A 14,642-nucleotide genomic window follows, 5' to 3' on the forward strand; every position below is an offset into this window, starting at 1 on the left:
ATGTTTTTATAGTGTAAAGGAATTTATGAATCTTAAAACACACTAAATTTGTTTTTACTGCTGATATTTTGAGTCTATGAATGTTTTGATATTGTCTTGTAATTAATTATTTTTAGTCAAGTTATTTGAAACTAACCTTAGTTTTATTTGATTGACTGCAATAATAATAATAATATTATCTAACATTCTAATCTTGTGTAAAAGCCTGAAAAGGTAGAATTTAGTGAAACTATGATATTGCTACTGTAACTGCAAGTATATTGTACCTAAATTTATACACAATAAAATTATCTTATCTTATCTTATCTTATCTTAATAAAATGTAGTAATTTAGTCAATAACAATTCGTAATTAATTTTTGATTTTATGACCTTGAACGCAACCCAAGTGGTCAAACGTTGTAGAGTATTTGACAGAACCAGTTCGCCTGTCATTGGGAGTGTAGATGGTATGAGTGCAAACATCGTACCCTTCTTCCCCTGCGGGGTAGAGTGCGCGGAGTCGGAGTCGGTGGGCAGCGAGGTCCGCGGCTGGCGGGCGCGGGCCCGCGGCGAGCCGCGCCCGTGCCTCTCCCACGAGTCCCAGTACAGCTGCATCTCTGATGCCGCCTCGCCGCGAGCTAGCGCTTCTGTAAACAGGTTAATAGGTATTGAGTTTGGTATGTCCGTGGCTCACGATAGGTCACCAATAACACCAGCGCCGCGGCCTCCTTCGTCTTCTATCGGGTTGTGAGGTGGATTACCAACCTCATCAACCCTGGTGTCAGGTTTACTATTAAGCCTCGAAAGGCCCCTGACATGGCTTATATAACGACTACTTACATCAGTAAGTAGTAACCGTGACCAACGGCTCAACGTGCCTTCCGAAGCACGGATAGAATAGAATAGAAAACGTTTATTATAAAAGGATGCCACACACAAAAAAAAGACAACAACATCATATCAAATATTACAAAAAAGCAAGACGAATGTTTGTCGAAATGACCATAAGGTGGTGGTGGACGTCCTGAGATAAAAGGCCCTCACTCAGCACAAGTCGCGGCGTGAACCACGACGCTGATATTATGTGGACCCTGTTGGGTGACGCACGAACATCGTGTTCCATAAACATGTGTGTCATCTTAGGTACTTTCGGACAATCAGGTGATCAGCCTGTAACGTCCAAACCAAGTGGGGCTTTCAAAGTGATTTTTGTGATATGTCCCTAACGGGATTCGAACCGGGGCCCTCCGGACTGGACTACAGAGGCCATTCACACACCTGCGTAGGCCCGTAGCCGCTGCATGGCGCGACATAGCCGCCGTTGCTCCTCATCCCTAGCTCCAGCCAGCAGTGCTCGTAACTCGTAGTCTGATCGCTCGCGCAGCGCCTCCAGGGAAGGCACGCGCGAACATATTGCCTGGAGAGGGTGAAAACATAATACATTGTTTTAAGTTTACTCGGTTATTATCATAATTATCATCAGTCATCCCGTGATCATGGCACTTGCAACAGTGTCGAAATATCAGGAGTCTCATATCCCTATTTTAAACGCGGTAAGAACCCGTTATTATGTGTTTTAATTAACATAACTATAGTTAAAACAGTTCTAAAATAACACAGCATCATGCCTGTATTGACTAAGACCCTTTCGGTACGCAGAGATGTATAGTACGGTCACGAGCATTAATATGTATACACTTTGGTACCATGTCACATTAACTTTTTTGACAAATTGAACTGTAAGTCTCACTAAATGTCAAATATGTTAGTGCGACAATCCTAAAGTGGGTATATTATATTGCTCATGACTGTACACCCACCCCTCGCCAGCCATGTTTAATTCCCATGTAATTTTATTTTTTATTTATTCATTTATATCAGACAACACAATAGTCCATAGATGGTTAGTTAAGAGTGTGAGTAACAATTCAACTTATAGCTATGTTAGTATTTATTAGTAGCTAAAACAAATTACGGTATTATGAATATTTATTTAACATTATTTATTATTTCCTATCGCCACCTGTATCCAGTGATGCTGGATGGGACAATCAAACCGAGCCGCTATCATTTTCAAAATGCCGTTGCAGCTGTTTCGCAAGCGCTGCAGCAGAGAAGCTGCTTTTTTGCGAATAATCGCATGAAAACCATCCGTGTGGGCTTCGGCAAACATACCTGATGCGCTACAGCGGGGCGGAAGCCGCAACAGCATTCTGAAAGCGTTATTATATTGGATTCGCAAGACGTTGTAGGCGCGTTTGGTATATGCAACCCAGAGGCCCGCTGAGTAAAAAGACTGACAATAAGCTTTAAAAAGTGTTATTTTAACTTCACGTGTACATCGGGTGAACCTCCGGGCGAGCATGTTACCCCGCACCGCCAACGCCCTGCGCTCCCTCTCAATATCGACATCGTCCTTTAGGTCACTCGTCACGACGTGTCCAAGGTACTTAAATTTATCGACCAGTTTTAACTCAACTCCATTGAGAGTCACCCGAGGCACATGAGCGGGTTGATGTTTTTCCGCTTTGAATACTAATATTTCACTCTTTTTTGAGTTATATTTTAGACCATGCGCCTCCGCATATGACTCACAAATCGACAGGAGTTTTCTCAAACCCCTAATCGAAGGACTCAGCAGCACCATGTCGTCGGCATAGCTTATGTTGTTCACGCATGTCCCGTCAATGTGACATCCGACATGGGTACTGCTGAGCCCTCCGATCAGCTGATCGATATACACATTAAATAACAGTGGGGAGCTCAATCCACCCTGTCTCACTCCACACTCCAAGACGTATTCATCTGAGAGGCTCCCGGCCCATCTCACCTGATTCATCTGGTTAGAATACCAATATTTCAGGAGGGAGATATAGTCCGCCGACACACCCGCGCCCCCCAACTTAGTCCAGAGCAGATCGTAATTGACTAAGTCAAAGGCTTTGGACAAATCGAGAAAACACGCATACACCGGCGTCCTCCTCTCTGTATAATACCTGACAGTGTGTTTTAGCGATAAAATAGCGCTTTCAGTCGATAGTCTTGGTCTAAACCCAAACTGGGCGTCGTTGAGTTTAATAATACTCAGATGATCATTGAGCACACTGTCAAGCACTTTAGCTGTTATAGTAGCAAGTGAGATGGGCCGATAGTTGTTCCTATCAGATGCATCTCCAGTTTTACTTTTTATAATTGGAACCACAATTGTGCGCATTAGTGCCTCAGGTAGGTAGGAGTGAGTAACACACAAGTTAAATAGTAGTGATAACACTCGTGGTAGATGAACTCCCGCAAATTTAAAGTGCTCCACACTGAGACCGTCATGTCCCGGCGATTTACCTCTATTCATCTTACTAATAACTTTAGCAATCATTTTAGCTGTGAATATCAGATTTCGCCCGGACACGCCGGCCCCATCGCTGCTCACGCCGTTTGACGAAGGACCCAAAGGCGATCGTATAGAAAAATGGTCTTTAAATAGATTTGCGATTTGTCTATGATCTTGCACACTGTCGACGCTTAATGGGATACCTGGTCGTACATTCAATTTATTTGTATTTTGCCAAAATTTCTTAAAATCTTTGTTTGAGTGATTAACAGCAAGGGAGTTCATTTTAATTTGATCTTGTCTGTTCTGGCACCATTTTAATTTCGTTTTGAACGCTTTTCTTGAGCCCGACATATCATCAAAATATTTACCCTGTTTAGGTTTACCCGCCAGGAGCCACACTTCAAACTTTAGTCTAGCCTCCTTATGAGCGTCGGCAACGTACTTATTCCATCCAGCAATACACCCTTTCTTTCGGTGACATTTGGAATGAGATGTTGCGATAGAAGCGTCAGTTAAAGAATTAATTATGTCATTATATAATTTGTTTAAAATACTATGATGCTCCTTATTTTGACAAAAACCATAACTACATTCTCTAAGTTCAATAGGAAAATCAATATTTCTTAATCTAGACTGGCAAATACTATGATATCTGTCTATTTGTTCAGGGAGTCGATCCCCCCATACAGTTCCCTTTTTAGATATAGGTTGTACAAAATTTTGTAATTTAGGTTTAGGTATAATCTTATTTAAATTAGTTTCAATTACAAGAGGGAAATGGTCAGACCAAAATACATCATGCTGTACCCAGACATCAGTTACAGTGTGTCGAGCCGACTCAGTGACAATGCAGTGGTCCAACCATGTATCGCAACCATGAGCATCGCTATGAAATGTGTATGTATTTGATTGCATACCTAGAATATCAACATCTATACAACAACAACTTTCATCATTACAAAAAATTGTCAGTTCTGTAAAAAATAGTTTATTCAAATGGGCATTAAAATCACCTAAAATGTAAAAAGAGTTAATTCCACTATGTTCTTCACATTCCATAATTGACTTTATTGCACCTAAGCACTCTGTAAATGTTGGTAGATTGGCATAGCTGTTTGTAGGCATATACACACAGAAAACTACAGCAGATATATTTCTGACACTAATTTTGATCGCCGAGAGCCTATCATTATTGCAGTCTATCACTGACACAGAATCAAACGCCACTTTTCGCCATAGTAATGCGACACCACCGTACGGTCGGCCCACAAGCAACTCAGCCGACATGTCCACTGCCGATGTGCCCGTACACCCAAACTCCTCGTCGATAGTGCTGAGTAATGGTAAATCATGCGACAGCAACCACGTCTCCTGAAGAGCGACTATAGATGCCGTCTTACAAAGGCTCCTCACTCCCTCTATCGATCTTTTAATCGACTTTTAACCTCTATCGATCTTGTAATAGTGGGCGAGCCTATGAGTAAGTGGCCGCAAGCCATAGATTTACTACTACCGTAGACTGAACATCAGCGCTCAGAAAGTTATGAATATAGCGAAGTTGACAGTACTTTACCTCAGTGCGCGATTAGGCGCCGAACTGGCAACACATATTATCTGGCAACATATATTCAGAGGTGGAGGACAGGAGTTCTAGTACGGCTTTGTAATAGACTACTCTGGGCGCCATCCCACTCGCGTCAGACAGAGTACTGCGGGGCGGAAGGCAAAGGGGAAACCACTGCCTAAAAAAGTAGCATGAAAAATGCTACACCGACAAGAGCATGGCTCTTAAATTAGTGATGATGTCTGGGATTGGAGTAGGAGTAATATCTTCCTTCATTTTTCTTTCGACATCTTATTTACCTCGATGGATTCCTGACTGAGTCCAACGACCCTCAGCCATTGCGCCAGCCGCGGCACGCCAGCTAACTGCCTCTGCAGCTCCTCTCCAAACCGCGCCTTCGTCACCAGTTGACGGGAGAAGTGCTTCACCAACTTGCCCTGGAAACAATTGTGTTGTGTAACTAAGTTGACAAGTTACGAAATTCTAATTACTAAATACGGAACTAAAACTAACGAAAAACCTTGTCTTATATTTTCTTCTTTTTTCTTAGTGCATTGCATTTATAAATACTGTTTTTTTTTTTGTTTTTTTTTTATTAAGATTTTTATTTCATTTCGTTTTCTATTGGTTAGCGGTTATTGAATATACAGAAGATAGGAATGCATGGGAATAACCGCCTGGGAACCGATATTCGGCAGCCAAATTACTAAAATTGTATTTACAATATTTTTGTTTTTTTAAGAATGTCTAGGACCATGCCGATGTTTTTCTTGCAGCTACTATTCCTCGACTATACAGGTTGTGAGATGCTGCAGTAGCTTCAGGCAGATGAGACGTTTGACAAAAATATATTTATGTAAAAAAAGTAACTGTTTCTTTTTTGTTTGACGCGGTTTGAATAAAGATATTGAGATAGAGTTTGATATGAAAATAGTTATTTAAATTAACTACAAAGTGCTGGGAACAATAGTATGAATCATGGTGCTTATTGTTTGTGCCAACTGATTGGATAATTGTTTTATTATGACGGCAATATGAAGTGATTGATTTATTTGTAAACACCTCTTATCAGTTTACTGGTTTATTAATTCACATGCAAGTTCTACACCACAACCGCGCCGCGGCGCGAATTATATCGAGAGTTTCGACCAGCAGGGCGCAGCCAATGCTATCTACGTGGATATACATCGTAAGGCTATTGGTCAAAACAATCGATATAATTCGCGCGCCCGTGACAGTTGCTGTAACGTGAGGGGAAGTATAAACTTTAGATGGGCATCATCATTGGCCTTATACGTCTGTTTCAGACGATTTATGACGTCATTGCCTCGAAGAAATGCACTTTCTTTCATGGCTGTGCAAGCCAATCCTAGAGCGGCAAACTCTACCACACACTCTGCAGGAGAAATCTCCAACTGGTGGATTGTTGTCGGTTTGATGGCGTTTCATTCTCCTGCTCGCCAGTGAGTGACCACAGTTATATATTGAAGTAGGCATACGTAGGTATGGCTGTAAAGCCACAACTAACCTATATCATAAAATTAAAAATAATACTATGTATAGATGGCGGAGAACGACTGACTCTCACGTTGAGGTCGCAGGTTCGAATCCCAAACCAATGATTTTCGAACTTGTCTTCGAATTCATGTTTTCATGAATTCATGACAGGTCCGGTTTTTTACAGACGCGACTGCCTGTCTGACCTGCCAACCCACGAAGGGGAAACCAGCCCAATACAGAGTAGGTAAGGTTAGAAATAAATGAAGAAATTATAATGACTTTATATAAAGTGTTTGCAAATTGATTTATATAGGTACATAACATACATATAATTACAACATAGCAATATAGCTTACAAGTTATATTATATGTATGAAAGAAATGAATAAAGCGAAACAATATTGCGATTTAAATCAATAAATGTGTCATATCATTCCTACAGACACATTAGAATTCAATCAGATTTGTTGATTCATCAGGGTATGCTATTTCAATTGTCTATCATATTGTTATGGCTATGCACTGACGTGGGTCACTAAATGTGCAGTAATTTATTGATTTATGACTGGTTGCATCAAGTAAGCCTATACAGGGTGTTAGCGACATCGTAACAAAAAGTTTGGGGGATAATTTATTGAGATCATGATTCTGAGTTGATATCAAGTAGAATTTCCTGTCGTAAAATTTTCGAAAATGATAGAATTTCAACCACAATTTTTTAACTTTATTATGAACTTAATCTAACTATAAATAATATATATAACCAAAACTTAAAACTTGATATTTAAATATTTAACTTAAACTTAACATTTAAAATATGTTTAAAGACATTATTGGTCTCCCTTGTCCATTTGTCTTTTGACAAATTGAAACTAGCTGAAAAAAAAAGAAACATTGGCTGGAAAAGATTGTGAGCAGTGAAAGTCTGTTATTCAAGCTCTACATCCCAACAGGGGATAAAGGATTAGAAGAACAAGGAGATTGAAAATAGTATGTATATGGTAAGGTTTTAATAACATAAATCATTTCAATTATTATTGTATTTATAGCACTCACTTGTGCTTTAGAGAAATTTGGAAAGAGAAAATTAAATTGAAAAATATGGCCGGGACTTGAACCTACAGCTCCCGTCAAGCCGGGACGAGTGTCTTAACCATTACACCACCAGTTCCTCCTCCTCCAAAATTTGCTCTATGTAAATATCATCATTAAGCCGTCGCCGCTATTTCTTTTCTCTTTATAAAACTTTTCCTCACTTTATGATAATGTTTATTATTTATTATTATTTATTTATACTTATATCTAATAGTACAAACACATCACCATTACAGGCAAGCCCAATGCGATGATGTAAAAACAAGGTACCTTTAAGAAACCAAATAAACATTCATACAAAATTAACAAAAATGAATAAAAACTATATGACAGAAAATAACAACATTACAAACAATATTAATAAAAAAACATATACCATTAACTATTATTAAAAAATATTTAAAGTAGAATTAAGATAAATCAAAGTGGTACGGTCTAAAATCTTAATAACAGCAGTAATTCCACCATTTTAATTATATGCATATGACTACATATCAAGTGTTAGGCCATCCCATTACTATTAAATAACAAAACTTACAACTAAGAATTATTAACAACAATAACAATAAATTAAAGGATGTCAAATGTTAGCAGGTAACCAGCCTATAACTGAAATGCATCATCCATCATGTTGGAGAGACAACAGTCCCTGAAGAGACCTTCATGAGATGCCAGGAATGACAAACAACTGAATGCATTCTATGTTTTTTCTTTACTTCCATTCATGCAAAGATGTATTTTTTTTTAAATTCTAATAAGCTTTTCTTACTAACTTATCAAATGCAAGTGAAAAGTAAATAGAATCTTTTATCAACACTTGTCATAACACCGGAGTTATGTGTTGTCTAATCTTATCACTTAGAAGTGGGTCAGCAAATTCCTAGCCATTGACCAATCCCATCAGTCAACACTCTCCACACAAGAATGCAATCTTGCTCATTATAAATTCAATCTAATTAACATTTCTAGTTACTAAGCCAATAAAATACATTTATAAAATTAATTTCATCTGAAAATCAAACACTTTTATGTGACAAATAAGATTCGAAACTCAAAATTTCTAGAAAATAACCCCTATAACCCTAATGTAATGGGAAAGTTCATTTCTGGCGATGTTTACTACGAAAATTACGGCGAGAATACGCGCAAGGTCAGTGGGAGTGCTCGCCACGGGTAGTCGCGACGGCAATGAACTATTTACCCCAGTCCTTGAGCCAGGAGGCCTTGAGTCCCGGGAACCCGACACACTTTCAAGGGCATGTTTCCCTAACTTGTTCTAATGAAACGCTGGCCTCGGCCGCCTTACCTCCAGGGTCCGGATCTCCTGCTGCGTCAGCTCGGCGCTCGTCGAGCATTGCGTCCTCAAACCCTCAAGTCTATCAGCAGAAACGTCGATCATCGACTGGATAGTCTCTATCATTTCAATCGCATCACGAGCTCTCTTTATTTCGTACTCGCTCTCTGCATCCATTACAAATATCACAGCACTGTACACAATCCACTAATCACTACTTATAAGTAAAAAACTCTCTATTCATTTTAAAAAAATGAATTTACAAAACATTGCAGGTGTTGTATTGCCGATACAGCGGCCATATCCTAAGAAAATCTATATTCTGGTCTATGGTCGCCTGTCTACGCAAACATAGACAAGAGTTATTTGACAGTTGTGATTTCATTAAATTCCAATAGATGGCGTTATACCCAACAAGTCAGATGGTCAGCTGTCAACTTACCTGACCATCAAAAGAGTAGTACGGTGAATGGGGTTCTCTAAATTTTTTTTGTAAATGTTGGTAGTACTGCAAAATGACAGTGGATTGCTTTAAATTTTTTAGTCTATGACTTTTATCAATGAAGCGAGGACGTTTGTTGTGAGATTTGTTTCCTATTATTTCGCCTTCCGTCGTTAATTAATTCTGTGTAATGTAACTAATTAGATAGAAAATAAATCTTTTTTACTTTAACCTAGATAGTGCTCGAGGATTTTTTTTCTAATTGTTTAGATGTAGAAATAGTAGAATGTTTCTCAAGCGTATACTGTTCCCTGTGTTCTGCCTTAGTATAAAAGGTATTTGTTTTGTTAAATAATCGGTTTGTGTTAGAAAAAATCTTTGGGATATCTTTGTTATTGAGCACTACTTTTTTTAGTTTTCCCGTGGGTGGTGTGTGAGGAGGTGGAAATAAGGGATATAGCGGCGGACAAGGGTACAAATGTGACCATACCGTGCGGGGGACTCCTGAAACTGCCGTCTTCTAACGTGCAGTGGGTCCACAGAGGCAACCGAACACATCATGAAGTCCTGGTAAGTGAGAACTCTCCATATTTTATACTTTTTAATTTTCTTATAAGAATCTAACAAGATACTGGCAAGGCGACCAGGGTTGTAAACAATACTTCTTTGTATCAATATTTGGGCTTAGACTGTGACGCCGTAAGTATTTTTAAAAGAAATCTCGTTAACATCAAAATAAAGTCACTGGCACTTTAGAAAACGAAATTGTTTAAGCTACTTTATATATTTTTTTTTCTTACTTTAATTCATATTTAAATCGGACACACAGTTCAGTTCTTTTATCGGTTTATTTACATGGATATGTTACAACATTTATGTACTTTATTCATATTCTGTAACTTCAAATATTTTTCACTATTTCCAAAAAGATATTCACTCCTTACTACTCTTTCATGCATAATTTATTGAAAGGAGAATGGGCGAATCTGGTCCAAGAACCTCCACTGATGAGACTTATATGTAATGAAAGCTTATGCTTTCCCTATGAATCTGGCAAAGTACTATCAGATTCTGTCCCGGGGTTCTTTTTTTACGGCCATGTTTGTCCTGGCTAAAAATGTGATAAAATACAGTGGGAGCTAAAATCGGCTCAAGATTTGTTGCTGGATAACAAAGTCTACATAAATAATTATGTATCATATTGTATATCATTTTAAAGAGGATCTTTTCCAGAATCCGAAACATAAAAAAAAAACAAAAAAAAATCTTTTTGTAAGCGAATTATAGTCAATTTATATCTGCAGCGCCATTGTTTCTCGGTAGCTAAGTTCAAGTTTCATGCCTTTTACCCCTTCCAAAAGTATCTTACCGATTTTTTTATATTGCTTCCGGAATTTGATCTGAGTGATAATAACAAGAAAAATAAATAAACACCTCTCCGATAGAGACCGGCTAAGCTATTGCCTATTGCAAGAAATCGTCATCATTAGCAAGTCATTACGGTATTGCATATTATAAGCTTATCAGCAACTTGGAACTTGGTCCAAGAACCTCCACTGGTGAGACTTGCATGTAATGATAGCTTATACTTGTCCTATGATTCTGGCAAAGTTCTATCAAACTCTGTCCTAGGGTTTTTTTACGGCCATGTTTGTCCTGAGTGTACAGTAGTGGACTGCAAAATCACCTCAGGATTTGTTGTCGAAAAACTATTTAACTAAGTCTATATACATAATTATATATCATAATGTATATCAATTTTAAAGGGAAAGGTTATCAGAATCAGAAACACAAATAAAAAAAAATGCATTATGTAAACGACTTTTAGCCAACTCACGTCCGTAGCACCATTTTTCTCAGCAGCTACGTACGAGTTTCGCGCCTTCCAACCTTTCCAAAGAAGCCCAATCATTTTTTCCTTCTTCTGATATTACATTCTTAACCTGACAAGTGACAACAAAGAAAAAAAAAAAAAATAGATACCATTCCGATAGAGGCCGCGTAAGCTATGGACCTATTACAAGATAACGTACTCAAAGGCTAGTCATTATAATCCAACAGACGTAACATGATTAGAATGCGGCGGGACGGAAATGTAGTACATCGCCTTATGCGAAAGAGACGAAATATGTGTCTCTTTAACACTAACAGCAATACAACTATACAGCTTAGTACGAGAGAAACAAGAAATAAGTCATTCTAATCAAGATGCAATACAATGACTCTATTGTATACAAAAGAAACACATTAAACAAGTTCAGGCAATAACTGGTGCAAAAGGCGGCTTTATTGCCAAGGTAGCAATTACTACCAGGCAACCTTACGTTTACGATACGTTTGTTGTACCATTCGGCATTGTTTATAAGACAAAATATAAGCCTGGATTAATAAAACAAGATTGTGGTGAAAGAAAACATACTACATTTGCGTCCTCCCGCATTCTAATCATGTTACGTCTGTTGGATTATAATGACTAGCCTTTGAGTACGTTATCTTGCAATAGGTCCATAGCTTACGCGGCCTCTATCGGAATGGTATCTATTTTATTTCTTGTTGTTGTCACTTAGTCTTGTCAGGTTAAGAATGCAATATCAGAAGAAGGAAAAAATGATTGGGCTTCTTTGGAAAGGTTGGAAGGCGCGAAACTCGTACGTAGCTGCTGAGAAAAATGGTGCTACGGACGTGAGTTGGCTAAAAGTCGTTTACATACTTACTTAATGCATTTTTTTATTTGTGTTTCAGATTCTGATAACCTTCCCCTTTAAAATTGATATACATTATGATATATAATTATGTATATAGCCTTAGTTAAATAGTTTATCGACAACAAATCCTGAGGTGATTTTGCAGTCCACTACTGTACACTCAGGACAAACATGGCCGTAAAAAAACCCTAGGACAGTGTTTGATAGAACTTTGCCAGAATCATAGGACAAGTATAAGCTATCATTACATGCAAGTCTCACCAGTGGAGGTTCTTGGACCAAGTTCCAAGTTCCTGATAAGCTTATAATATGCAATACCGTAATGACTTGCTAATGATGACGATTTCTTGCAATAGGCAATAGCTTAGCCGGTCTCTATCGGAGAGGTGTTTATTTATTTTTCTTGTTATTATCACTCAGATCAAATTCCGGAAGCAATATAAAAAAAATCGGTAAGATACTTTTGGAAGGGGTAAAAGGCATGAAACTTGAACTTAGCTACCGAGAAACAATGGCGCTGCAGATATAAATTGACTATAATTCGCTTACAAAAAGATTTTTTTTTGTTTTTTTTTTATGTTTCGGATTCTGGAAAAGATCCTCTTTAAAATGATATACAATATGATACATAATTATTTATGTAGACTTAGTTATCCAGCAACACATCTTGAGTCGATTTTAGCTCCCACTGTATTTTATCACATTTTTAGCCAGGACAAACATGGCCGTAAAAAAAGAACCCCGGGACAGAATCTGATAGGACTTTGCCAGAATCATAGGGAAAGCATAAGCTTTCATTACATATAAGTCTCATCAGTGGAGGTTCTTGGACCAAGTTTCATACAAAAGTGCCCATTGTCATTTATCAAAAGTGTGACAAGGCAAACACCTAAATGTACCTACCTAATAAATATGTATAATTCTGGGTGTATTGACACAAACATCATGTAGGTACTATACTATATTTAGGTGTCTGTATGTACAAAAGCATTGGCACTAACTGCAAACACTTAGTTACTCTTTGGGACTAAATAAAGATGTTATTTCTGTTGCCTCTCCACAGTGTGAAATTTAGGGTCGATTGCGGACATGCATATTTTATTCGTCCATCGTATAGATCCAGTGACGACCTTCAACTTCTGGAAAGAAACTACATCTCTATTAATTTTAGTTTTGAAGTTATTTTAAAACTCGAGAAAACTCCATAGAAACCATAGAAATGCGCTATTTCGTTTAAAATACATGATTTTGCAACGTTATAAATGGAAACATAAAAGGGTACGTTATTTCTATTATTTCAGTCGAAAAAGAAACAAAAAAATTCATACACGAAAAGAAGAACCGCGATTTTCTGAAAAACTAAAATATTTTTTTTTTCGATTCATCTTACTGAATTAGCATTTTTTTTTAACTTAAATAGTTTTATAGCATAATGGGACATACTACAAAAAAGAATCAGACGTGAAATAATGCAGGACTTCGGAAATATTGTATTTTTATTTTTGTGATTAGGGCTGTCACTTACTCGTCGATAACTTTTGACTGCCAATTTGTAATTTTTCTAATATGAGAATAAAAATGTAATTTATCTCTTTAATTAATAATACGTTTTGAAATTATTATATTAGATAATAATTAAGGTTATGGTTTCGTACTGTGGTCAAACCCAAGGCCTCAGTCTTATAGATTTTGCCGTCCACTTAAAATACAATATCGTACAGAGTCCACAGCTTTAATATTCGACGAAAAAAATAGAGTTGAGGGGGAAATAAAGGATCTCACTTTTACACTTAAGGAAATTTATGCCAAAACAAGTGTAGGAAATAATATATTTGGTGATCCACAATTATATTTAACTCTTATTGATGGAAAAGTATTTAATGCCATTACTGAAACCAGTTCGCAGTTGCTATGCGCATGTTGTGGTGCTACATGCACGGAATTTAACAAGCTTGACAATATTTCCCGTAGACCAGTTAACCCAGAAACGTTGCTTCACGGACTGAGCCCCTTGCATGCATGGATTAGGATATTTGAGTTCTTACTTCATTTAGGGTATAAAAACGATCCCGCAGTACAAACATGGAGACTACCAAAAAAATCTATTAAAGGTAAGATTGTAGAAGAGCGGAAGAAAAATATCCAAAATGAAATAAGAACACAAATGGGTTTGTTAGTAGATGTTGTTCGTCCAAATTCTGGAACAACTAGGCTCAGGGCGTCGTCTGAGAGGAAAAATATTTGAAGATAAGCGCTGAATGAGGGAAATCGTCGACCACGCCGGCGGGGTCGGTATCGGGGCCCTGAAGTGTTTGGTGTCGCGAGCTGATTGGCTACCTCTATGGCTAGAGTAATCGGGTCGTCGGGATCGTATATTACGTCCTTCGGACGCCGATACTTTTCAGTACCGTCCCTAAGCGGAATGTACTCGGAAGCCGCAACTACCAGGGGATTTGGGTGGCGCTGAGCAGAATCGAAAAAACGTTTGGAAGCTAATTTGAGCCATTGGGCAATGGTTGGCAGAGTTGGGCAATGGTTGGCAGAACTAACGATGGCAATACAGCTCGTAAGGCGCTATCTGATTCACATCGTAAAACCTTTGCAAACATCCTAGGTATAGAGCAATGGCTAGTAGATGATTTGCACACAATATTGGTAGTGTTATCATGTGGCTTAGATATCGATGCCGATGAATTCCACGAATCCTGTGCAACACTGGCTGCAAAATAC

General features: G+C 38.1%; 3 protein-coding genes across 7 annotated transcripts in view; 1 reads left to right on the plus strand and 2 right to left on the minus strand.

Annotated features, from left to right (window-relative positions):
- LOC126372114 (kinase suppressor of Ras 2) overlaps positions 1-9,059 on the minus strand; it is a 39,776-nt gene extending 30,717 nt beyond the window's left edge. For all 3 annotated transcript variants that reach the window (XR_007567114.1, XM_050017697.1, XM_050017696.1), the window contains exons 1-4: positions 8,778-9,059; positions 5,176-5,313; positions 1,260-1,398; positions 470-628 (exon numbers count right to left, since the gene is read on the minus strand). Coding sequence is in view for 2 of the 3 variants with exons in the window: in XM_050017697.1 (XP_049873654.1) it covers positions 470-628; positions 1,260-1,398; positions 5,176-5,313; positions 8,778-8,942 (601 nt within the window). In the remaining variant the exon portion in view is untranslated. The remainder of the gene's footprint in view (positions 1-469; positions 629-1,259; positions 1,399-5,175; positions 5,314-8,777) is intronic.
- Positions 1-14,642, minus strand: part of LOC126372177 (uncharacterized) — a 319,771-nt gene that overhangs the window by 184,716 nt on the left and 120,413 nt on the right. The window lies entirely within an intron of this gene.
- LOC126372174 (uncharacterized) overlaps positions 9,323-14,642 on the plus strand; it is a 97,066-nt gene continuing 91,746 nt past the window's right edge. The window contains exons 1-2 of the mRNA XM_050017822.1: positions 9,323-9,542; positions 9,623-9,777. Coding sequence (XP_049873779.1) covers positions 9,494-9,542; positions 9,623-9,777 — 204 coding nt within the window. The 5' untranslated portion in view covers positions 9,323-9,493. The remainder of the gene's footprint in view (positions 9,543-9,622; positions 9,778-14,642) is intronic.

Source organism: Pectinophora gossypiella, chromosome 13 (assembly GCF_024362695.1).
Source record: "Pectinophora gossypiella chromosome 13, ilPecGoss1.1, whole genome shotgun sequence".
Lineage (NCBI taxonomy): Eukaryota > Metazoa > Arthropoda > Insecta > Lepidoptera > Gelechiidae > Pectinophora > Pectinophora gossypiella.